Consider the following 25,439-nt stretch of genomic DNA (forward strand, 5'->3'; position numbering starts at 1 on the left):
GAGTGAAAATGTGGCAAAATATTAATAACTGGTAAATTTAAGTGGATAATATGAGTATTCATTTTATTTTTCTTTCCACTTTTCTTCAAGTTTGAATTTTTTTTTTAAATAAAGTGTTTTAGAGTAAATATTGCTTCACTTAAAAACTCAAAAGATGGGAATTCCCTGATGGTCCAGTGGTTAGGACTCCGTGCTCTCACTGCTGAGGGCCCAGGTTAAATCCCTGGCCGGGGAACTAAAATCCCACAAGCCATATGGTGCAGCCAAAAAAAAAAAAAAAAAACACTCAAAAGAATCTCCTAGAAAAAAATGCAACTCATAGGAAAGTTAACTAAGGAGACCAGTAACAATATAAATATATAACTAGCAATTGCAATAAGTTTAAAAATAATGAGCACAATCACAATAGCAATAAAAAATATTAAACCTAAAGTTTAATTAGAAAAGAAATGTAGGGCACCTAAATAAAACAATAAATTTTACCAAAGTCCAAAAAATAGAAGCCCACAGGTACATATGTCATTGAGAATGTTTGGGATTGGGTGGCCAGTGCATTTACAGGTGTTTAAAAAAAACGTATATCAAAGACAAAAAAGAAGCTTTGAATAAAAGGAAGAACATACCACATTCCTGAACAAGAAGATTTACTTGTCCATATTATAAAAATGTTCATCCTCCACAAATACAGCAATAGCATTGATGCAATTCCAATAAAAACCACCATGTTGCTTTTTTGATGTTGGGGGGAGGGGATAGTGAGAAAATATTTCAAAAGTATCTCTAACAGGAAAAAATGGATGAGATTAGCCAAGGACATTTTAGAAATGAAGAGTAATGATAGACTCTGACTTTAATAGATGGTAACATTTATGTTAAAGCTGCATATAATTAAACAATTAAATCTGGCTCAGGAATAATCAGTCAAAGAAGAAAAATCCATGAAAAGATCCAAAAGTAAGTAAGAAGTAAGAATCGAGGCAGCAAATCCAGTGAGAGGAGAGAGGATAGTTTACATAGTAAATGATGTTAGGATAACGGGCTAGCCATTTGGAAGAAAATATAGTGAGAGCCATACATCATACCACACTCCAGAGTGAAGGAAAATTAAGTGCAAAGAAATGAAATAAGGGAAGATATATAAAACAATGTAGATTAGTATTTTTATAAGCTTGTGATGGCACAGATCTTTCTATGCATAAAACAAATAATAAAGAAAATGATTCATATAGTTGGCTAATAAAAATTTTAACCTTCTGTACATCCCAAACCACTATAACCAAAATTAAGAAAATAGCAACAACAACACTGAGAAAAAATATTTGCAATAGAAATGATATTAAGGGGTCAATGTCCCCATTATCTAATCATTATGGGGGGAAAAGTTTTTAAAAATTCAAAAATGAGCAAATGTCATTAATATACAATTCACAAAATAATACAATTATTGAGATTCAGCATGATTATCATTTTTTGCTTTTTGTTTATAGTATTTTCTGAGTTTCCTATCCCCCCAAAATGTATTATTCCTGTAGAAAAAAAAATTTCAAAATAGGAACCAGGAAAAATTTTTTTTCTTTTTCAGGAAACCTAAGCTTCTTGCTAGAGGACAGTAAAGCTCCTTTAACAGCTCCAAACTCTCTCAGAATGAGTAGATATGCAAGGTTACAAACAACCTCCAATCGTGGGCAAAAAATATACATTTTTCATCTCCTCGAATCCTCCAAAAATCTCAGGTAGGGTGTTGTTACTACCCTAATATTACAGAAAAGAAAGTGAAGACTCAGAGAAGTTCAGCAAGCTTCCTAAGGTCACAAAGCAGTAAGCAATAGAGTTGGAACTGGATCCCAGGCTGGTCTGACCACAAACTCAGCTCTTTCCAGGCCTCGTTTCAGGACCCTTGGGTTGGGATGTAGAGGGCTGAGTTCTGATCCTGGCTCTGTCCCCAACCACCAGTACACACAGCCTTGGCAAGTCTCTTCCCCTGTCTGACCCTGATTTCCTCATCTGTTCAAGGGGAAGTGGATTGGCCCAAATGGTGTGTCAAGTTCCTTCCTGCTCAGACATGCCAGATTTTTGTTCTCATAAAGCACTCATTAGCCAAGGACTGATCCAAACCAGAGATCAACCCCAGGGGCTTGGGGGCTGGAACAGGTGGCCTCACACAGATGCCCAGGCACTGGCCCACCTTGAATTCCTCATGGATGCGCTCCTCCAGGACTTTGGCAGCCTTGCGGTCCTCCGTCTCCACTTTCCACTTCTCCACCAGGATCCGGGCTTTCTCATTGGCCAGAGCATCCCGGAACTTCTTGGTGATCTCTGCCTCCTTCTGTCTCCTTCCAAGAGAACACCAGCAGGTATCAGGAGGTATGGGAAACTGAAGGACCACATGCCAACAGAACTTCAAATAAAAACCATGCGCAATCATTCTTGGTCTATCAGAACGGCAAATATCTGAGGTTCACAAAACTCAATGTTAGCAAAGGTGGGGAGTATAAGTCACCAGAATTGCTCTGGAAGCCAGAAGATAAAGCCTCAGAAACCCCATTTCTCACTCAAGTTTACAAAGGTGTAGGGAAAAGCTCATTAGAGGGTTTTTATAACATAAAAAGTGGCAAACCCAAATGTCCCTTAACAAGACCAATAAATTGGGTTTCTCACGTAATGGGATACTATACAATAATCTTAAATAACACTGTGGATCTATATTAATCAATTTATGAAGGTGTGAATAAAGCAGCTTACAAAGCATGTATTGCCCAAATGCTCACCATGGTTATCTTAGGTGGTTGGTATTGAGTTGTTATTTAATTGATTCTTTACAGTTTTCAATGTTGTTTACACATTACAATTTTATGATTAAAACACTGTCATTAAAAATTGGGGGAAAAACGTTGGAGTCGACTTCATACAAATTTCCAAGTCTGGCAAAAAATATGTCAAATGTGGTTTATGAAAGAAGTCTGACCCCCCAGTATCAGTAGGGGCTCAACTGTCCATCTTGTGTGAGAAATGGAGGTAACATGATGAGGAACGAACAGATTTTAAAAGTGAATTCAAATTGCTCTGCTGTCCTCGGGACAATTCGGTGAGGAAAGAGGCAAAAGGATATCAAACGCATTATCTCAGTAAATCCAACTACATCCATATAGAAAAGGTGTTGTGATGCCCAAACCACAGATGTGAAAACTGAGGCCCTGGATCAGCTCACCACGAATTAGTGGAGCCAGGATTTGAACCCGCAAGGTCTACCTGATGTAAGACTAGTGCTTTGGGTCCCCTAATCATAGCAGAGCTCCAAACAGCCAGCCAGCTGCCTGGCGCCCCCTCCCTCCCACCCATAACCTATTGCCCTTAATGTGAACCCACCCCAAGCCTCCGTGTTCAGGACCCGCCCCAGTACCCATTGGCACCTCTCACCAGAGCTCCTCCGCCTCCCTCTGTGCCTGCAGCCGTGCCCTCTCTGCAATCAGCTCCTCAGAGATCTCTTCATAGGGTTTGTCTCCAGGGCCTTCTCCCATGACCCAGACCCAGACTTCGCCATCTGCCCCCAGGAGCCACTGGATGTGCTTGTCACTCGCTGCCTCACAACACAGGAAGAACAAGGAAGGAAGGAAAAACAAGTCTGAGTTGTACTGAGTCAGGAATGACCTGGGCTGGCCAGGGGTGCACAACCATCACGCCACCCTACAAAACGTGGTCATCTGCAAAGAGGGTGCCAGAGAGACATTGACCTGAGTGCAGGTCCATGGCCATCTCCCTCTCCCACTCCCTCTAGGGAGCAATATGTCAGCCAAGTCAGCCTGCTGGAGCAGGTGTTCAAAGCTGGAACTGGTGTCCGAAGCCCAGAGACTCTGAAATCTTCAGCACAGGAGACACCAGGTGACAGCACTCGCTGAAGGAAGACTTGTGTCACTCCCAAGCCAAGGCAGTTAGGAGCCCGGGAGTCTTTCTCTCCCTCTCTCTCTCTCTCTCTCTCTCTCTCTCTCTCTCTCTCTCTCTCCCCCTCCCTCCCCCCCATCTCTCTATCTATCTCTATCTCTATCTTTATCTCTATCTCTATCTCTCCTGTCCATTGGCTGGAAATAAGGAATTGGAGATGGTGGCATTGCAAGATGAAGCAGCTGGCCCCTGAGTCTCCCTGACCCACATCAGCCTGTAACCTGAGCAAGAAATAAACCTGTGTTGGATTAAGTCACTGAGATTTTTCAGTTTGCCTGTTCTAACAGATTCCATTGATAACCATGACTAAAATGGAAATCTAAAGTGGGGTACTGGCTGAAACAGGAATATCAACTAAGTGTCACTGCCTTGCCAGTGATGTTTAGCAGGCTGAATGGCTGGGGATCCACGTGATGCAGGAGCAAAGCATCTGGTAAAGTTATCAGACACTATCACTTAAAAGGCAGACCCTCCTGCCTTCTGAACCTGTCCCCCCTAAGGGAAGATATTGGAAAATAGAACTTTGGTAGCAGGTTGGTTGTTAGGAGCTGTGTTTGGCAAGATGTTAAGTTCAAGGAAGAATTGAGCACTTTGCAAGTAGAAATGAAAGGGAATAAAGAGAATATAGAAATCTGGGACTTGGTAGGTTTGGAAAAGCCATCTCTTTCTAGGGCCCAAACTGCAAGAGATGGGATTTTTAAAGGTTTTGCATGACTGGCCCAGTAAAACTTTTAAGGTGAATAAAGGGCCCTAGGACACAGATCTCTGTGATGGTCATGAGAATGTGCTCCATGGACATCCCACAACAGGGAGCATAAGTGACTGTGCACTCCAGCTCCTATGCCCTTGTGTTTGCCCAAGGCCATGCTTCCAGAGGAGGCTCCTAGCCTTTGACTGAGTATGGCAGGCTGGTTCCTGGGAGACATGGGACTCCTCTAATGGGCAACTCCCCGGAGGCCTTGACAAACCTTTCCTGGACTGAGTGGCTGCCTGGAACACCTCCAGCCAACCGGCCTCCCCCTCTCCTTCACTCAAGGTCACTCCCGCACTGCAGTGCCACGGCTCTCCCAGCCTGCTCCTTTTTCTCTCACAGGCATTTCCTGAACAATAGCCTTATGTGATTTTCTCCCAACACTGTCTCTGCCCCTCACAAGCACACTCAGACTGCAATCTCTCACACATATTTTTCAAGGAGCCTAACGTAGATGACCTTCAGTCGAAAGGTAGAGGCATCAGGGTAAAGAGGCAAAGAAAAACAGGCAATTTGCGAAATATGTCCAGAGAAGAATCTTAGCTGTTGCTCCTGGCACATGGAAGCAAACAGATCAGGAGCCTCCTAAGTCTCTGAGTCTGGACTAAAAAAGCCTCTGATTGTTCAAGACTTAAACAACCATTGGGCACCCAGCCTCGATGACCAGGGGGCAGGTTTCAAAGGCTATACTGGTCCAGAGAGGGTGCGACCCTCAACACTCACTCTGGATGTGGCCAAGGGGAATAATGAACAAGAGGAGCCCCCAGGGCACAGACAGCATCCATTCAAGGCCATCCCTTCACTGCCAGGGCAGGGGGACCTCGCAGAGCCTGACCTGGAGGATTTTAGGATGCTATAGACTAGTGATTGAGTGGGGCTCACACTCCCCCCTTTTCCATAGCAGATATTCTGACCCTGCTCCCCCACTGTATATCGTGTCTTAAAGGTGGGCCGTGTTAGGATGACATGTCTTTTTAGTCATATCAGGACCTTAGAGTGCCTAACGCAGAACACATGTAGACTGCGAACTTTGGGTTGATGCAGTGACCGGGTGAGACTTGCGGGCATCCCCTTAAGGAGGTGGTGAGTGTATTTATGCAGAGAAGAACAAAACAAGTGAGTAACCAGAATGACAGTTTGTGACAGTGACCACGCTATGTCCAGCACCCCAGCTCCACTCCCTGAGCCCACCAGATGACCACTTCTCTCAGGTTCCCTTCAATTCCATGGGGCCACGTGACTGAATTCTAGTCTGTGGAGCGTCAGGGGAAATGATTTGTGCTACTTTCAGGCTGAGGCTGGTTGCAATCTGAGTGCCTTTTCCACATTCTGTCTCCCATCCCTTCAGTGGGAAATAAACGACTCCAAGATGGTGGAGAAAAAAGCAGCCTGATCCATGAGTCAGTGTTCGAAAGCAAGCCAGGCAGACAGCTACCTAATCCACATCAAACTGTGACTTAATCAGAAATAAACCTTCATTATGTTAACCCACTGAAATTCCCGCATTTACCTATTGCAGAAGGCAGCATTAATTCCCCCAGCATCGGTATATTTTTAGTATGTTAAAGCAATATAGTAATAGAGGAATATAAGTTTAATTTTGACTGATAGAATCAGGGAAGCAACCACTACTAGAATTGTAGAACTTCCAAATTAATAGTGGGCAAAAGTAAATAAGAGGCTTACCAATCCTGTAAAAATACTTAAAGGGAAAAGAGAAAACAACAGAAAATGTGTAGTTATTATAGCAGGCACTGTCAGTTACCTCCTCATCACCCATTCCAGCCACCTTCCTGCCTTACTAAAAACCCCAGTTTGTTTTGGGGAGTAACAGAGATCCCTTGGTTTCAGGAGAGGCAGGTTTCTACCCCAGCCTCAAAGGACAAATAAAATTAGTCTAAACCCATCATGTAAATTTATTCTCCTTGGCAAGTAATCGATCTAGGAGTGACCAGACATCCCCGTTCTTGACAAAGGAGATGCAGGCAGAAGTCCCAATGATGGGAACTCATTCTCGAAACAAAAGGTGAAGACTTCTTAAGGTTGCAGACAAATACGGTTTGATTCCACTCATACAAGGTACCTAGAATAGTCAAATTTGTAGAGTCAGAAAGTACATTGGTAGATGCCAGGGGCCGGGGGAGGGGGGGGGTAGGAGGAGTGGGGAGTTAGTGTTTAAAGGGGACAGAGTTTCAGTTTAGGAAGGTGAAAAATTCAGGAGATGGATGATGGTGAGAGTTGCATAACAATGTGAATGTACTTAGTGCCACCGAACTGTACAGTTAAATATGGTTAAAATAGTATGTTTTATATTATGCAACTTTTACCACAATAAAAATCATTATAAAAAAAAAAGGTGAAGATTTCTTAGGAGAAGCCCCTTCACTCTTTACTCGTTTACCTCACCTCCTTCTTCCTACCTGGAATGAAGAAGTGATGCCAGGAGCTGCTGGAGGACTTTTGCAGCCATAAGGAAGAAAGCCACATGCTAAGGATGAGTAAGCAGAAGGACTGAAGGAGATGGGGCCTTGATGATCTTGCTGAGCAGCTAAACTAATCTATCCATTGCAGTACACCTCCAGAATTCTTATCATTTGAGAAAAATAAGGAACTCGAAGGAATAAAGTTCTGTAATTATTAAATGAAATGTGGTAATATAAATAAATATGAAAGATTTATTTAATTAGGCAACTTTTAATCGTGCATTCTGCTACTTACGGCCAAGCACATCCCTAACTGATACAGATAACAAATGAAAAATAACACAGAATCCCTAAACCCTAAGGATATTCATTAACACAAAAATGGGAACAGAATTAATTTCCCTATTAAAGATCTGAGACTGTCAGATGTAAATAAAAAGTAAAAGACAAACACTGCTTTGGGAAAGACCCTAGGTGTTCTCCTTACTGGCTGCAAGTAATAATAAATCCTTCCTTGGGGGTGGTGGGATGAATTGGGAGATTGGGATTGACATATATACACTAATAAGTATAAAATAAATAACTGATAAGAACCTTCTGTATAAAAAAAATAAAATAAAATAAAATTCGGAAAAAAAAAGGAAAGAAAGTAAAAACCCACTATTTAATGTCATTAATTAAGTCATCACTTTTTGACCCTACTTCTAACAAGGCATATTTCATTATAGCTTCAGTGTCAATTTTCTCTTCTTTTACTAAATTAAAATTCCACTGGAATGGTCACTAAATTAAATTCCTACTGGTGAACATTCTAACCCTATAATTCTGGGCATAAGGGTGTTTCACATGAGAGCTGTCCTTAGAAAATGCTGCCAGTTATATTTTTGAATTTAGGTTAGATAAAGTATTCCCAAGTTTTCCCCATCATGGAAAAACAATAATAATAATAATAATAAATCCTTCCTTCTCCTGATGGGGAAAAAAAAGTAAAATCCAATTCTGTACTATTTAAATAAAACACACATGTAAAAAAGAAAAAGTTAAAAAATAAAGAGCTAGTTAACAATAGACCATACAAAGGCAAGCAAAAAGAAAGCAGAAGTGGCAATGTCAGACAAAGTAAATTCAAGGACAAATGTGTTAGACAAGACAAAAAAGAATATTATGTAATTATAAAAGATGCAACCCACAAAGAAGATATAACAGTCATAAAACTTTATACAACAAACAACATAGCAGACAACTGCATAAAACAAAAACTCCTAACAACACAATGAGAATTTCAAAATGTATATATACTCATGGTAGAGAGTTTCGCTATATCTATTTAAGCAGCTGGTAGACCAAATAGATTTTAAAAATTAATAATATAGAGGATTTGAATAATATAGTCAACAAATTTTACTTAACAACTACAGAACTTTACTCCTTAAACATTGACAATATACTTTTCTTCTTCTGATCTTGAAATTATGAGAAAATTTTATAGACCGCATCCTCAAACAATAATACAAAACTTAGAAATCAATGGGGTAAAATAGCCATCAAGAAAGTATCTCCTAGAGAACCCATGGATCTTAGGGGAAATCAAAACTGAAACTATACATTATCTAGGGGGAAAATTGTAGCAAAAAAAGATGGGCACAGATAACAGTAAGCTCAAAAGAAAACTTATAAGCTTAAAGGCTTTTCTTTTTGATGTCCCCGTGAAGATAAAATTCTCTTCTCCAAACACAATATAGATGCCTCCATTGACTCTATTCCAAACAGAAGTGTGAAACAGTGAGCAGGGTGGATGCTCCCATGTGGGTCTTGAAACAAATAGTGGTCACCAGGAATGAGACTCCTACAGGGTAGAGGGGAATCAGAGTTCTCCAGGTGAGACTGGGACCTGAGTAGGATTGAGGTCAGATGCTGGTAATGTGGTTGGCAAGTTCATGAAACAGCAAGGAGACCACTGTGGCTGCAGCAGAGGGAGCAAGAAGGGAAACTGGAAATGCAGTTGGAGAAGCAGCAGCTTTAATTCATTCAGTGTGGGAAACAGGGGACAAGAAAATCTGTAGGCCAGTGAGCATTTGTAATAGTCCAGGGGACAGACAATCATTTCTTGGACTAAGATGGTCCTGGTGGAGGAGGTATAAAGTGGTTAAGATTTAGGATATATTCTGAAGGAAAAAGCAATATTTGCTTAAATTTTGGATATGAGTTGTGAAAGAAAAAGAGCAAGAAAACTCTAGCTTTTCAGCTTAAGCAATGGAATGGATGGTCATATTACTGAAAAGAGTAACATGAAAGAAACTGCTTGGATAAATCAACATTTCTGTTTGGGCCAAATTAAGTTTGAGACGTCTATTAGACATCCAATAGGCAGTTGAATACAGAGTTCAGAGGAGAGGCTGGAGCTAAAATATAACTTTTTGGAGGCATCAGTGTATAGATATTTAAAGCCACAAAACTGGAGGAGAGTAGGTAGAGAGTATGTGTAGACAGAAAACAGGAGAGGTTGAAGGACTGAAGCCCAGCACATTCCAACACCTAGATAGGAGGAGGACCCCCAAGGAGATGAGGACAAAGAAGCCTGTGAGGCAGGAGAACAACCAAAAGAGAGCAGTATCCCAGAAGCCAAGTGGAGAAAGAATTTCAGGAATTAAAGGGAGGTCAACTGTGTCAAAGGCTACTGATGGGTCATTGGGATGAAGACTTGAGAACTGACCATTGGATTCAACAACATGGAAGTCACCAATGACCTTGACAAAGGTGGTTTTATAAGTCTGTGAAAAGGAACATTTGGACGCTTGGAAACTTTTAGAGGAAAATATAAATGCATATCATTATTACTTTGGGGAAGGGAAGAATTTCTTCTATGAGACATAAAAAGAATAAACTATGAGAGACAACGTTGATATATTTGAATACAGATTAAAGCTTAAAATTTCTACACACAAAAAATACCATAAAGACAATTAAAAATCAAGTCACCAACTGAGAGAAGATACTTGAATACACATAACTGTCAAGCAATTGCACCAATTAATAAAAGCAATAGTAACAGCTAACATCTACAGAAGGCTTATCTGCTAATCATGGTTCAACATATTTTACATGTATTAACTTATTAATGTCTAGAACAATCTTTCTCTACTAGGGTCCTTTGAGAGAAATAAGCCCTATAAAATGTAATTTGAATTGTCATTTTTTTTCTCAGTTCTCCCAGGAATGGTATATAGGTAGTACTAGTCTAGATGCATTGTAGAAAAGCTAACTCATTGCATACAATGTATCCTTTGAAGCATCTGTTATCAAAAAATTTGCTCTCAAGACCCCTTTATATTCTTTAAAAATATTGAGTATCTCAAAGAATTTTTGTTTATGTGGGTTATATCTATCAATATTTACCATATTCAAAATTAAAACTGAGAAAATTTTTAATATATATTTACTTAAAATAATAGCAACTTGGGACTTCCCTGGCGGTCCAATGGTTACAACTCTGCACTTCCACTGAAGGAGACGTGGGTTCAAACCCTGGTCGAGGAACTAAGATCTCACATGCCACAGGGCGTGGCCTAAAAAAAAAGTTACTTCAAAATAAAAAGTTTAAAGATTTTTAAGCAAAATAAAATTAAAACCCAGGGGCTTCCCTGGTGGTGCAGTGGTTGAGAGTCTGCCTGCCGATGCAGGGGACACGGGTTCGTGCCCCGGTCCGGAAAGATCCCACATGCCGCGGAGCGGCTGGGCCCATGAGCCATGGCCGCTGAGCCAGCGCATCCGGAGCCTGTGCTCCGCAACGGGAGAGGCCACAACAGTGAGAGGCCCGCGTACCGCAAAAAAAAAAAAAGTGATAAATGGACAAAATGTGGTACATCCATATAATGGAATATTATTCAGCCATAAAAAAAGAATGATACTGATACATGCTACATTGTGGATGGACATTGAAAACATTATGCTTAGTGCAAGGACCTTGAAAACATTATGCTAAGTGCAAGAAGCCAGTCACAAAAGTCCAATATTATATTATTCCACTCATATGAAAGTCCAGAATAGGAAAATCCATAGAGACATAAAGTAGATTAGCAGTGGACTTCCCTGGTGGCGCAGTGGTTAAGAATCCACCTGCCAATGCAGGGGACATGGGTTCGATCCCTGGTCCAGGAAGATCCCATACGGAGCAACTAAGCCTGCATGCCACAACTACTGAAGCCCGCACGCCTACAGCCCGTGCTCCGCAACAAGAGAAGCCACCATAATGAGAAGCTCGCTCATCGCAACAAAGAGTAGCCCCCACTTGACGCAACTAGAGAAAGCCCACTCGAAGCAATGAAGACCCAGTGCAGAAAAAAAAAAAGTAGATTAGTGGTTGCTAAGGGCTGGAGCAGGGAGAAAGGGGTCTGGCAGGTACTAGTTAAAGTGTATGGGTTTTCTTGAGGTGATGAAAATATTCCAAAATTGCCTGTGGTGATGGCTGCACATCTCTGTGAATATATTAAAAACCATTTAGTTGTACACATTAAATGGGTGACTTGTGTACACTTTAAATGGGTGACTTGTATGGTATATGAATTATATCTCAATAAAGCTGTTTGTGACAACAAAAACTCTCCTGGTAATTTATATGATAAGGTAACTTATAGGGAAAAAAATCAGTTAGGGTATAGAGGTCTAAACAACATATTGACCAACTTAACCTAACTGACGTCTATAGCACACTCCACACTACAGCAGAATACTTTCTTTATCAAGTGCACACAGAAACAAGGTTGACTACATTCTCAGCCATTAAATTTCAAATGTTTGAAATCATTTATGGTGCGTATTGAGAACCCAACCGTGGTGGCCAGATAATAAGCACATCTGTGAGATGATAGGATAAAAATAAATGCTCCCTGAGGCCCTGTCATTTTGAAAGGACATGAGGGAAACAGGTGTGGAAATGTACCCAAAGCATTTAAACCCCAAAGTTGAATGCAAAATCTGGTTCCAAATGCAAGAATCCTAGGAAGCTTTGCTAGTTTTTACGTTTGAAAAACCTGGAAAGCAGCGTTGCTTCTAGCCACTGGGAGAGGTAACAGAGGGGCAGGCAGCCACCTGCAACCTGCTGCTTCAGCCCGGGGGTGGGGCTGAGACCTGGTGTCAGGTTACAGGGAGTCAGGAGATAACCAGCTGGTGGCCTTTCTCAGAAACTGCCCCTGCTGACCTCCAGGTGCAAAGGGAAGCAGTGAGGTGGACAGTTAGGGAAGGAGGGAGGTGGCAGGCATGATCACCCCTGAAGCAAGGGGAGGAAATTACACCGGGCAGCTCAGCCCAGCATCCCCAGCTGGGGCCTTGCAACAGTCAGGAGAAGGGCTTCCCTCCAGCCAGAGCTGAGCAAAACTCTGTTTAAAGAGCCCATGGGCTTTAGAAAACAAACGTATGGTTACCAGGGGTGAAAGGGGGAGAGGAATAAATTGGGAGATTGGGACTGACATATACACACTACTATATATATAAAATAGATAACTAGGCTTCCCTGGTGGCGCAGTGGTTGAGAGTCCGCCTGCCGATGCAGGGGACACGGGTTCGTGCCCCGGTCCGGGAGGATCCCACGTGCCGCGGAGCGGCTGGGCCCGTGAGCCACGGCCGCTGAGCCTGCGCGTACGGAGCCTGTGCTCCGCAACGGGAGAGGCCGCAACAGTGAGAAGCCCGCGTACCGCAAAAACAAAACAAAGCGAAACAAAACAAAAAAAACAGATAACTAATAAGGGCCTACTGTATAGCACAAGGAACTCTACTCAATACTCTGATGACCTATATGGGAAAAGAATCTAAAAAAGAGTGGATATAAGTATAACTGATTCACTTTGCTGCACACCTGAAACTAACACAACATTGTAAACCATCCACACTCCAATAAAAATTTTTTTAAAATAATAATAATACACAGCCCATGGGCTTTTGGCAGCAGCCGGGAGAAAGTTGCAGGGACAGGAGAAACCCATCCCCGTGGGCCCAAGCTCCTCAGGAACCTGCAGAAAGTCTGTCCCTCCACAGCCATGCAGGCGAGAGAGTATCTCTTTCTCTGGATCCACATCAACATTACTACTAGCAAACTTCTTTAACTTTTGCTAGTATTATTGTTTTAATTTGCAGTGATGTACTGATAGTTCGCTAGTGAGGATGAACACCTTTCCACATGGTCATTGTGACTCGAAGTTGCACTCCTGTGAATGGCTTGTTCATATCTACCCCATTTTTCTACTGTTTGTCTTCTGCTAACTGACTTAGGAAGTTTCTTTATTCTCTGGATACAAGTCCTTTGCCTGTTATAAATGTTGCAGATATTTTTCTCTCATTTACCTCCTGCTTTGTTCTCTTTTTAAACTCCGTTTGGCGTCTTTTATCAAGAAGATTTTAAAAATCTAGTCATATTTATCTTTATTTTTCCTTTTATTTTTCTTGCTGTATCTTATTTTAAGAACACCTTCACTCTCCCCACTATTCTCTCATATTTTCTTTGATTACTTCTATGATTTTGTTTTTGCTTTTTCTGCACTGGTCTTTGATGTGGGGGGCACTGGAGCCCCAGCAGGCCTGGACCCGATTCCAACTCCACCTCGACTCAGACGGAGATAATAACATATTTCATTAATTTGAAGACACACACCTTAACATTTCTGAAATGAGGATGTATCTTACAAACAATGGTGTATCATGGTTTAATTTACAGCTTTCTTAGTAATATATAAAAATAGTGTGTCTTTCAAGCTATGGCATCTTAGATTTCATGAAATACAAAGGACCCAACCTCAGGTCCCTAAGGGGGTGGAATAAACAGGCACTCAACAGGCCCAGGACAGGTCAGACACACAGGAGGCAAGGCGTTCCATCTGGGTGAGTTCTCCTTCATTCCAAAGAATGCAGCTACTCTGAGGCTTCATTCTTCCTGCAGCCCTGGCCCTTCCCCCTTAGCTTCCAGAACCTGAGCCTACTCTCTGGGAACCCCTCCAGGCTCCCCTACCAAAGGCCTTCAGCTGGACAAGGCCACACCTTCAGTTCTCTCCTTCTAGATACAAGATGCTCAGAGCTGACGGTTAAGGGCTCCACATAAGGCTGATCTCCCTCCACAGCCAAGAAAACTGCACTCTCACCCCTGGGGACACCCACACCTGCTGGGCACGGAGAGCACCACATGCTCTCGTGGCAGCTTCTGCCTGGCTCCTCCCACTGCCCGCCTGGTGAGTCTGGGACTTTGCAGCTTCTGCAAATGCTGGCACTGGAGACAGGGAGCCGTGGATGCTGGCAGAGCTGCCTCGGCCAGAACCACAGCGCCGGCTGGGGGAAGGCAGGGAGGAAAGGGAGTGAGCTGGTGGGCTGCAGAGGCCCCCAGCCAGGGCCAGCGTGGGAACTTTGCACAGTGGCTCCTTCAGTCTTACAGCCACCCAGAAAGCCCTTCCCTCTTCACGGACGAAGGAACTGAGCTGCAGGGAAGCAGAGTGACGCCCCTCAGCGATGCTGAGACTCTACCACGGAGGACCTCGCTCACCAGCACTGCTGCCCCACCTTTCTGTCCACCATATGGAGGCCGAACGGGGCTGAGGAGGCAGAAAGTGGGCTCTCCCCCTCAAGGTCAATTCCACACGCCTGGGCAGAGCATCAACTGCATGCAAGGCCCACACTGGGTCTCAGAGTCCAGGCGGGGGTAGTGGTCTGGCCCCTAGCCCCTCTCTCCACGTCCTAAGGGGTCCCACACCCAGCTGCACAGTCACAACCAAGGTGGTCCCAGGCCATACACTATGCAATTCCCCACGGACTAGTCCTCCCATCCCCCATAATGCCACATCTTTGCTTCACCTGTAGGAAAGCTTATCAGCATCCAAGAACCAAGAGTCTCCTTTTACTAGAATAACTGAATTTCTTGCAATTTACCCTAAGAAGTAACCACACAAGGAATAATGACACAGGAAAAGTCCCATCCCCACCCTCATCCCTGAGACTCCAGAAAAACTGAGGTTAGAAGTGGTGGAGCTGAGCCCATAGCCTGGGTCCCATGGGAACATTCAGGAAGAGGCTGAACAAATTCCAAGGGCATCTGCCACCAGAGGCAGACGGAGCCTGTAAGGAAAGGAAGGAGGTGGACATGGCTTGGCTCTTATGTGCCCCGCATGGTGGCAGGAGCTTTCCCACTTGTTGAAGAAGCTTTTTGAACCCTGCCAACAACTGCTGGGGAAGGGTTATTATTCCCACTGCACAGGTGATGTTCCAAGGTCAACCCAGTAGACCAAAGATGAAAATCCAGGGGACTTGGTTCTATTCCACCAAGCTAGAGACATGTTGAAAATAGCATCAACCCAACCAAAAGGTGGAGAAGTGATCTGTGACACTGTCATTTCCCACCCTTGCGCCCCTCAGGAAATGAGCTAATGTAGCATCCCTTCGGGTGTGGAAGTCTGGAAGAGCAGGCAGGATCTGCCTGCCCCCCACATACACCCTGAGAGCTGCAGTGCCTATCTACAGGTGACGGGCACTAGGACACCTCTCTGGGGTCAGCTGGATGGCCTGGTGTCACCACAGATACACTTCTCATGACGTTCCTCTTGCCTGACTCCAGGGCTCTCGCTGGGAAGCGGGCAGCACCCCCATTGCTCATCTGTTGCCTTCACTGGTCCCTCGGACCCACACTCAGCCCCAATTTAGCAATTATTGTGCCACAGGGGACTTTTTACCTCTTGTCTACCTTGCACAGGACCCTGGACACCCTCCTGCACCGCCAGACACCTCTTTTTCTCTCCCCATCACATACACTCTGTGAAAAAGACCATTCTCCCTCCCCACAGAATTGTTCTTTGAATATTTGCATATGGACAAGAAACATCTTCTTAACAGAAGGGATGGGACACTACTGGTGGAGAATCCGGCACCATAAGAAACCAGGGGGGCTAGATTCCCCAGCCCCCTCCCCCCATGGTACTGTCCTAGAAGCACTGTCCCACTGTGCCCAGGAAAGGGGCCATGAACAATAGCTCCAAAGAGCTACAGTCCAGAAATCCAGGGCATCCATGCCCCTGATTCCCCAATGTTCCTACACAGTCACCACACTCTAAGTGGATCTACTGGAAAACTGTTGGAACTAACAGAAAAATTCACAAAGGGAGTTGAAGAAAATCAGCATGCCTACCACCATATGACAGCAAGAACAGGGACGGTGCAGGAGACGGCTTCAAATGTGGATTTCCCTTGATGTTTAATAATTTCTGTGTGACATGCTGAGAATCTGAACAGCAAGGGGTGTGCTGCTGGGTTGGCCAAAGCATTCGTACCAGGGGGCAAAGGGGGAATGAAATGTTTCTCACTTTCCCCTCAGAGGGAAAAATGTGGGGTACGAGTAATACAAAGTGGAGTTAGTGTCCAAGTAATTACTGTTATTATGATTTGATTATGAAACCACCATTGGCATAAAAAAATAAGTCTTGAAAGATAAGTAAACAAAAAAATTTAAAATTCTTGATTATGCCAACAAAATCATGGAGATGGATATTAAAATATCCTTAAGTTTCTCATCTTCAGTAGATAATGTTTCATTCCTGATAAAGATAAAGAAAATGGGTTCAACTATATCTTTAAAATAAGTTCTAAACTAACATATGCTATTTAATATACATGTTTCAATAGATTCCCTTAAAACAAAATGGTATCAAAAGGCAGGGGCGGGGGAGAAAAGATACAGGGAAATGTACACTAAGTGGATGCAAAGGAAAAAAGTAGCATTGGTCAAACTAAAATCTACGCCAAAATCCTAAAACAAGAAATGAAAAAGAAATGAGTTGTAAGTATGAATGACAAGGTGACAGAATTGCCATTACTTATAGATTAAAGATTGTAGTTCAGCTTCTACAATATATCCCAAAACACAAGTATACTGGGATTTTTAGACTTCTACTGAAGATTTTCAAGGTCTAGGAAAGGGGTCACACTGCACAGCTCACAGTCTTCTACTCAAAAGGGAAATCCTTTGATACCCGTCTCTTCTATCAAGCCCCACTGACACACCATGCATGCAACGGTCTTAGCAGCTCCCTGCCTACAGCTGCCCCCCAACCATATCCTTCAGCCTTGTTCCAGACGCTGGGATGGAGGCAAAGCAGCCGCAGTCATGGTGTCATGGCACGTGCAGACTAACGGAGGAGATAGACCATAAACAAGCAAACAGATACAAGAAAAAAGAGGAAGATGACGACAACAAAGAGAGACAGAAAGCACATCAGTGATTGCCAGGGGCTGGGGGAGGAGAGGATGCGGAGTGACCGTTTAAAGGATACAGTCTTTCCTTTTGGGGGGATGGAAATGATAGAGGTGGTGGTTGCACAACATTTTGAATGTACTAAATGTCACTGGATCGCACACTTTAAAATGGTTAAAATGGTAAATTTTATGTTGTGTTTTCTTACCACAAACAACAACAACAAAAAAAACACGATACTTTCAGATGTGGTAAGTGCTTTGAAGGAAATCAGGCCAGATGTTGTAAGAGAGAGAGACTGGGGTGGGGTCCTTGAGAGCGGGTAGTCAGTGAAGAGCTCAACATCTAACTGAGAAATGAATGAGGGGGAGGACCCAGCCTCATGAGGATTTGGGAAAAGAGCATTCCACACAGAGGGACCCAAAAGGGTGGAAATCGGGTTGGAAAGTAGGCAGAGGCCCCCGAAAAGCATTCGTGTTTCTTTGAGTGCAGTGGAAGCAACGGAGGCAGGGAGATGCCTGAGCTAATCATTGTGTTAAAAGGACACTTTGGGGCTTCCCTGGTGGCGCAGTGGTTGAGAGTCCGCCTGCCGATGCAGGGGACACGGGTTCGTGCCCCGGTCCGGGAAGATCCCACATGCTGCAGAGCGGCTGGGCCTGTGAGCCATGGCCGCTGGGCCTGTGCGTCCGGAGCCTGTGCTCCGCAACGAGAGAGGCCACAACAGTGAGAGGCCCGCGTACCGCAAAAAAAAAGTACACTTTGGCTGCTCTGGGGAGAAAAGTCGTAGGGCGTGAGCCTGAGGCAGGGGACCACTGAGAACGTGGGTGCACCGGGAATGTCTGCAGGCAAGTATTGCTTCCCATGCCCGGAAAGGAAACACACGGAGGCTAGGAGGGCCTGGGCCCAGCAGGCAAGGTTGCCGTGGTTACTGGATGGTTCCCAGGAAACAGAGAGAAGGCAGATGCCCAGTGAGAAGGACTGTGTCACACAGCTTTCATTAGAGCATGGACCAGGCCCGCCTGGGCACCCAGTCCAGGGCAGATGCCCAGTGGGAGTGGCTGAGAGCTGAGACAAGATGCTGGATCGGGTGTCTCCCTCCAGCCCCAGGTCAGGGCTGCTTGTGGGAGCGCCACAGGCTGGGCGGGCAGAGAGAGGCGGGCCTAGCAGGTGGGAGGTGCCTCTTGACCCCAGCTGTGGGGAATGGAAGCAGTGAGGGCTGGACAGCTGGACTTAGAGCCCTCCATAGGCTGGACTGGGGCAGGCACAGGGCTGGCTGTGAGGGTGAGAATAAGGCACCTCCATGAGGCTGCAGGTTCGGTTTGTGGCGTGGCCAGTGTCAGCCACGTTAGAGAAGAAAGCAGGAAGGAGGGTGGGGAAAGAGGTCTTGTTCCCAGGCAGATGACATCCAGATGGATAAGAAGATGGTCACTGAGGAACCAATTTAACACTGACAGAGACTGCCAATCACAGTGGAGCCAGCAAGACCAGGCAGGGAAGCTTCCTGGGTCACAACAGCAGTAGGAACACATGTGTCCTGAGTCCTGTGTCCCAGGCAACACCCAGCTCCAGCCCCCAAAAACTGGGATAACTGGGCCAGCCCAGAAGGGGCCAAGGGTTGTAAAGGCTGCAGCTCCTCACACGGGGTGTGGGTTCCTGCAGTGGCAAAAGGGCACAAAAAGGGGAAACGATGTTGAAGGTCATGGTAATGCTGGATGGGCGTGGCTTAAATCTAACGAGAATGTAATGTGATAACCGCCTTCCCAGAGTCTCAGCAAACAACACAAATTCCCGCTGGACCTCAGTTTTGTCAGAAATGTGACAAACAGCAAACATGACGGCAGATGGGAAAACAATGTAAGCTGAGGGTCTGTATCTTCCATGACAGGGCAGAACACCAGAAGCTTCTCAGCAAAATATAAAGTGAAAACAAAAAGACACACCTGCATGGTCGGGGGAGTGACGTGTGCCCAGCCATGACCGTCATCTTTCACCCCAGCTTACTTCTGTGGACCCCAAAGGTGTGTCCCAGGACTAATACAGCCCCTGAGGTTCTGTAAACTGGAATAATCCCTATCACCAGTGTTTATACCTACCCTCTGCAGGAGAAGCACAGAAGTTCTCAGGGAAAGGGTGCACCTTGCCTGGTTGAGCCCTCAGGACAGCAAGGTCAGGCCCGCTAGGGGATGGGAAGTGTCCTCAGAAGAGAGAGGGTGGGAGAGAGGTCTCAGGGGACAAGCAGGACTGGGGAGATGGATGGACAGGAGGAGGTGCAAGGTCATTCCAGTCTGACCGGAACCGAGTAAGTTGTGCTCAGGGATCCCAAGGGGCTGGCACACACAATAGGACACAGCAGATGCTTCCTTCAGGACAGATTGGAAGGAGGGAGGCAAAAGCTGGGAAGGAAGTGCCTGTGAAAGGAAGGAAGAGAAAAGACCCAGCCCATGGAGTCTGTCCCCACACACGCTGTCCTGAGCTGCTGTGCGGCTGCTTTGCCCCAGGCCACCCTCCTGGCACTCCCATTGGCATGTTCCCTGGGATCTGATCTATCTACCCATGGACTCAAGGGCCAAAGCTCTGTCCAGTTCACCAAGGTCAGTGCTTAGTAATGTTGGCTAAGGGATTGAATGAATAAATGAATGAATGAACAAATGAACACATGAACAGATCATCCATTGAATGGAAGTCCCAAGTTCAGAAGTGAATGAGTAGAAAAACATCAGCCACTGGACCAAGGTCAAAGTCACGGGGTGTACATCCCGTCTCCATTCTTAGCAGCTAGGTGACTTTGGATGGATTGTGCCACCTCTGTGAGCAGTGGCTTCCTCATCTGAGATGGGGTCACAGGGCTATGGGGGCATTCAGTGAGGACAGGCACATGGTAAATATTAAAAGTCACAGACCAGGTGGAGGGTTGTTGCAACCCTTCATTGTGATCCTAGGACAGGAAGCAGGCACTGTGCACCCCAGGCCCACAGTAAGAAGCTCTTCAGCCTCTGGGGCTGCGCCTGCCCCTCAGGGCTTCCCCATCTGCCCAGCTCCACACCAGGACTGAAGTAAAGAGCTGAGATCTGAGCGGGATCCTGACCTGGAATACACACACTCCTCCTCTTATCCATGCTTTATAAATCAGAAAATTAATTATCTGGAAAAGAGTCTTCTGCACCAGAAACCCGAATGAGTTTAATGTATAATTTATACTCGAAAATGTAGATGTCAATGTGTGACAAATCGCCATAAAAACATTTTTGCAGTTAAAGGTTTAGGCGTCTGTCCTCCTCGCAGAAGAGCTACCTGACAGACAACATGAGGCCCCAGGGCTCAGGCCGGGTGGGGCAGGAAAGGCAGCCTGTGATTTTCAGTGATGCAGCTGCCAGTGCAGCCCCACCCTTGGCACCAGCCACATGCAGTCAAGTCATAGCTCTCCCTCCTTGGGGTCCTACTGTGTTTTGTCCAAAAGGGGATTCCACACTCTGTGCCAGCTCTGTGCTAGACCCAAGGATGGAAGACAGAATGGAGGATGTGCTCACTCCTGTGGCTTTGAGTCCCCGGGAGAGCCAGGCAAGCAGACGATGAATGACACTGACAGTGTGGCAAGTGCTAGGGCAAAGACGGGTCCTATGTGCCAAGGAGCAAGTACTTCCCTATGCCAGGAGCATCCCCAAGAGACTCCAGGAGGCAGGGGCTAGAACTGAGGGACTTTGTCAGGAGGATGAAGGCGGGAGAACATTCCCAATGGGAAGACTCACATGTGTAAAGACAGAGGCTAGAGCAAGATGTCCAGATGGGTGCCAGTGTGGCCTATGGCACACGGCAGGGGCTGTCTAGCAGTAAGCCTGGAGTAGAGAGAGGGAGCCAGGTCACCAAGGGGCCTGTATGTCCAGTCCAGAAACAGGACTTTGTCCTGGACTGAAAACTTACAAACACATCAAGTCTGCACTTCACTCTGGTCAACAATATGGAGACCAAGAGGAGGGTTGTTGTGGGGAGTGAACGAGAGAGAAGATGAATGGGCTTTGCAAACTGTGAAGTGAAGCATCCACATAAAGTGCCCTCCCCAGCAGGATCTTGAGTCCTGCAACAACTCAGCAGCCTGCCTGCTTCAGGTGCACCTTCACTCACAGGCGCCCCAGTGACAGCCTTGACAGGCACGTCACTGCAGAATAACCACCTGAAACGTGGGTTGAACCCTTGCTTCTTGTCTGCAGTTGCTATTGCCATCGGGGTTGGTCACTCTTAGCGCAGGACCTTCCCTGACACCCTCTCTCCAGAGGCCCACTGGGGCTCCAGCATAACCCAAAGCATCCTCTCACACAAGGACATGGAGGAGGGGCACGGGCACTGTGCTGGAACCACTATGCCGGAACCACTATGCCACACACGCACGTGAGGGAGGGGCGATGTGTCTTTGCTGCACCCTGGCCCTCTGTCCAGAACCACTGGTGAGGTTCAAGAACATGGCCTCTACCCACCAGGCAGTCACCAACAGGGTCTGAGCACAGTCTGAGATCCCAGTGGTGTCTTCCCAGAACCTGGGCCATCCACAACAAGACAAAGCAAGTCCCCGTGCGCCAATGCCATCAGGGCCCCCAGGCAGCTCCCTGAGCAGCCTTGGAGCCCTACAGACCTGGTCAAAAGATAGACGCCCAGGCTAATGGGACGGGATGCTCACAGAACAAGGGTTTCAAGCCCCCAGCCCTCATCACACCAGTGCCCATTTTAAAGAAGAACATAGCCTGACATCGACAACTTTTCTACCTCCCGGGAGGCCAGGGGTCAGCCCCTTGGTGACTCCCACCCACATACCTCGCTTGACCTTGGGGGGCCTGAGGCCCTCGACCTGGGCCAGGGCCTCCCAAGCCTCACGCTCCCTCCAGCGTCTCAGCTGCTCCTCTCGCATTTTGTAGAAGAGGATGTGCTTCTGCACATCACTGAGCTCGGCCAGGAGCTCGGGGTCGATGTACATGTCGTGCAGGATCTGCTGCAGCATGGTGTCACCTGGGATGCACACGCCAGGAGGGACACCCCAGGCCACTCTTCGCCCCTAGCTCCTCACGCCAGGGTCACTCCCAGAGCGCCTTCTCCGTGCAGCACCATCTCTCTGCCTCAGCTCCCGGCCAGCCACGAATTCATCTCCTCTGCCCAGGACAGCCACAGGGATCAGGCAGCAGGAAGCAAAGAGGCAGCCAGGACCTGCAAGGGGGATCCAGCACCAGGAGCTGTCCAGTCCTTCTACTAGGTCACCAAGAGCCACATCCCAGCAAAGCCTGTGTCTTGACCTCCCCTGGCCTCTGGGACAATGGGAGAGTGAAAGCCTCCAGCTCTGCGGGCAAAACTTAGGCCCGGCCCGGGCAGGTGTCGAGTGATCTGTTCGTGGAAGGTAACGATGACACCAGCTATATCAATGACACTGCCCCAGCCAACCGGGAACCGATCTCTCCTCCGCAGGTAAGAGGAGGAGGAGGAGGCAGCTTTGCCTATTAATTCCATGTCTTTTGAGCCAACGTCAAACAGGCCAGAGGAGCCAGCCAGGAGCTTCTAGGCTGCCCGGCCTCTCGCTCTACCTGCTCCATCACTGCCAATCTTCCTCTTTTCCAGGACGTTGGGCTACTGAGGTAATGCTTCTAACACTCGGCCTTGGAGGAGAAAAGAGCTTTCCTTCTTTCTGTGTTGCAGCCAAGGAAGAAAGCAAAATAGAATCAGTAGGGACACCTGAGGGGCTTGATCATGGAATTCAAGGACATGAAGGAGGCAGACATCCTCTGCCTTTTCCCTATAATGAGGTTCTAAGGCTATGCATGTGCTGACAGATTAACCCTCAATTTGGGGTCAACTTTTGTTGTTGCTTATCTTTTTGTTGTTGTTGCAAGTACCTGGAGATGATCACAAACAAAGAATGCAAGTGTGTCTTCTCTGTCCTCTCCATGCCCTGAATGTGAAGCACCCTGGACAGAGCAGGATGTTGCTTTCTGCTTGGAGGGAACCCACCTGTCTTTGGCCGTGAGGATGGGTAGGTGCTGCTCATGCTGAGACCCAAAGTTCACCCTAACAGCTGCTCAGAGCTACTCTCAGCTGCCCCTGTATTCAAACTGGGGTTCAGAGAAGGTAAGCAACTTGCTGATGGCTACCCACCCTGGGACTCCATCCAACTTTCAAATATGACAACCACTGGATACTGTGAATCTTTTGATGGTTTGTAGCACTGTGGCCTAGTTGGGCTGGTGACCTTCATGTCCCCTTCCCTCCCCATAAGGACTAAAGGTGGATCAGGCACCCAAAAGTGATGGAACCCAGGTGTGAGTGGGCGGTCTTCTCCTGCAAGGTTGACCCACAACAGTAAGGATTAAGTGGGTTCAGATGAGCTTTAATCCCACGGGGTCACAAGAAGTACGGAGGGCCAGGCTGCTCCTCCCCCAGGTCTGGCTGGCTTGTCCCCGTGTGACCCAGACCTTGGAGACTCCACGCAGAGGCTCTTGCCATGCAGCGCTGTGGCCCTGGACCCCACCCGCCCTCTTCTCTCTCCTCCCCACCGAAGACCTTTCAGGGCTCGGCGTCCCGGCTCGCTCAGTTTCTTAGACTGAGGCTATCCCAGCCTCCGGCACAGCTCTAATCTCCCTTGTCCTAACTGTGGCTGAGTGGGAGCCCTGCATCCAGAGAGGAAACAAGGGGAGGAAGGGCACGAAGGGCACGAAGGGAGTCTAGCCTCCCGCTGGCAGCTTCTTACTTTCTGGGTCCACCAGATGCCTACAAGAAGAGGGGAGAGACAGCATAGTACGGGGCCGAGGGGATGGGATGACTGCTGTGGGTGTGGGGTCCAGTCCTCCGGCTGAGCGGTGATGGTGTCATCCTTGCGGTGGTGACACCGTTGAGAGACGGTGGGTGGCGGCCGGATGGGAAGGGCCCCGCTAGCTGCCCGTTTTGTGCCGCAGCCGGCGGAACGCTCCCTGGCAATCCCAGGTCAGTGGGGCCGGAAGCCGAGCGCGCAGCGCAGCCGGGGCGCGGGCTGGACCCGGTTTCCGGAAAGACGCTCTCGGGCCGGTGCGGGTGGGAGCTGCCTGGCCCTGATTGGCGCCACCTCTGGGCTGGTGTCCGCCCGCCCGTCGCCCTCCCCAGGCGGAGGAGGCCGCTCAGCCCGGCCTGTGGCACCCCCTGGCGGCCGATCCGAGCGGGAGCGGCAGCACGTGGGCGAGCCGGGCGCCGGGAGCAGCACTAGGGCGGCTACGCCCGCCGGGATGCGCTGGGATCTGGGTGCGGGAGGACCCGCGGTGCGGCCGGGTACACGATGGCCGTCCAGGGCCCGGACCCCGGCCCCGGAGCCGCGCAGACCAAAGGAGCCCGCGGCGGTTCCGGCCCAGGCAGCTTCCGGCGACTGGAAACGAACGAGATGAGGGGCCCCGGGGTATGCACACACGCTTTTCTGCCGCCTTCCAACCGGTTTTATTTTGTTTTCATTTTTTATTGGCCGATGTGATGTGTTTAACTTTGTATGCTAACGCAGTTCCCTCTGGGGGCGGGGTACACGCACGCAATGTTTTTATGAAAGTGACTGGAAACCACCTGAATGTCCCTCAGTGGGGTGGGGCGGGGAGGGCGCCTGGGGCGAACACTAACATTTGTCACAGAGAATGAAGTCCGTCTATCTGCTTTGGCCGGGGAAAATGTCCAGGGCAGAAAAATGAAAAGGCGACACGCAGAATATTGTGCACGGTGTAATCCATTTTTTAAATTCTATGTTTGATTATTTTTGTATGGGCAGAGGAAGAAATATGGAAGAACACACACGTGGTTTCTTTCATCTTGGAAGGGGGAGGAAGCCCACTTTAGACAATTCTGTATTGCTTTATGCAGTGACTAAGATACATAATTCATGTGGCTGAAATAAATGTATTTCAGAAGTTCTAAAATGTGACCCAAGAAAATTGGCCTCTGGAGTTCAGTACTCGTGGGGCAGGATGTGCACAGCCTCGTCCACACTGGCACCCACCCCCAGAGAGGGACATGCAGACAAAGCCAGACCTCCGTAGCCTGGGAGGCTAGAACGTTGGCAGGGATAAACCGTTCATGTTGCCAGAGTTCCTAAGCTGGAGAAGGACTTGGAGACATTTCTCCGAGA

General features: G+C 47.0%; 1 protein-coding gene across 2 annotated transcripts in view; it reads right to left on the reverse strand.

Annotated features, from left to right (window-relative positions):
• Nucleotides 1–24,284, reverse strand: part of SH2D4B (SH2 domain containing 4B) — a 75,946-nt gene extending 51,662 nt beyond the window's left edge. The window contains exons 1-3 of one of the 2 annotated variants that reach the window (XM_081246813.1): nucleotides 22,133–24,284; nucleotides 3,418–3,577; nucleotides 2,186–2,333 (exon numbers count right to left, since the gene is read on the reverse strand). In XM_081246813.1, the coding sequence (XP_081102939.1) occupies nucleotides 2,186–2,333; nucleotides 3,418–3,577; nucleotides 22,133–22,316 (492 nt within the window). In that variant the 5' untranslated portion in view covers nucleotides 22,317–24,284. The remainder of the gene's footprint in view (nucleotides 1–2,185; nucleotides 2,334–3,417; nucleotides 3,578–22,132) is intronic. The other variant, XM_081246812.1, reaches the window with a different exon arrangement.
• Between the last annotated feature and the right edge of the window lie 1,155 nt (nucleotides 24,285–25,439).

Source organism: Mesoplodon bidens (assembly GCF_964165515.1).
Source record: "Mesoplodon bidens genome assembly, chromosome: 1".
Taxonomy (NCBI): domain Eukaryota; kingdom Metazoa; phylum Chordata; class Mammalia; order Artiodactyla; family Ziphiidae; genus Mesoplodon; species Mesoplodon bidens.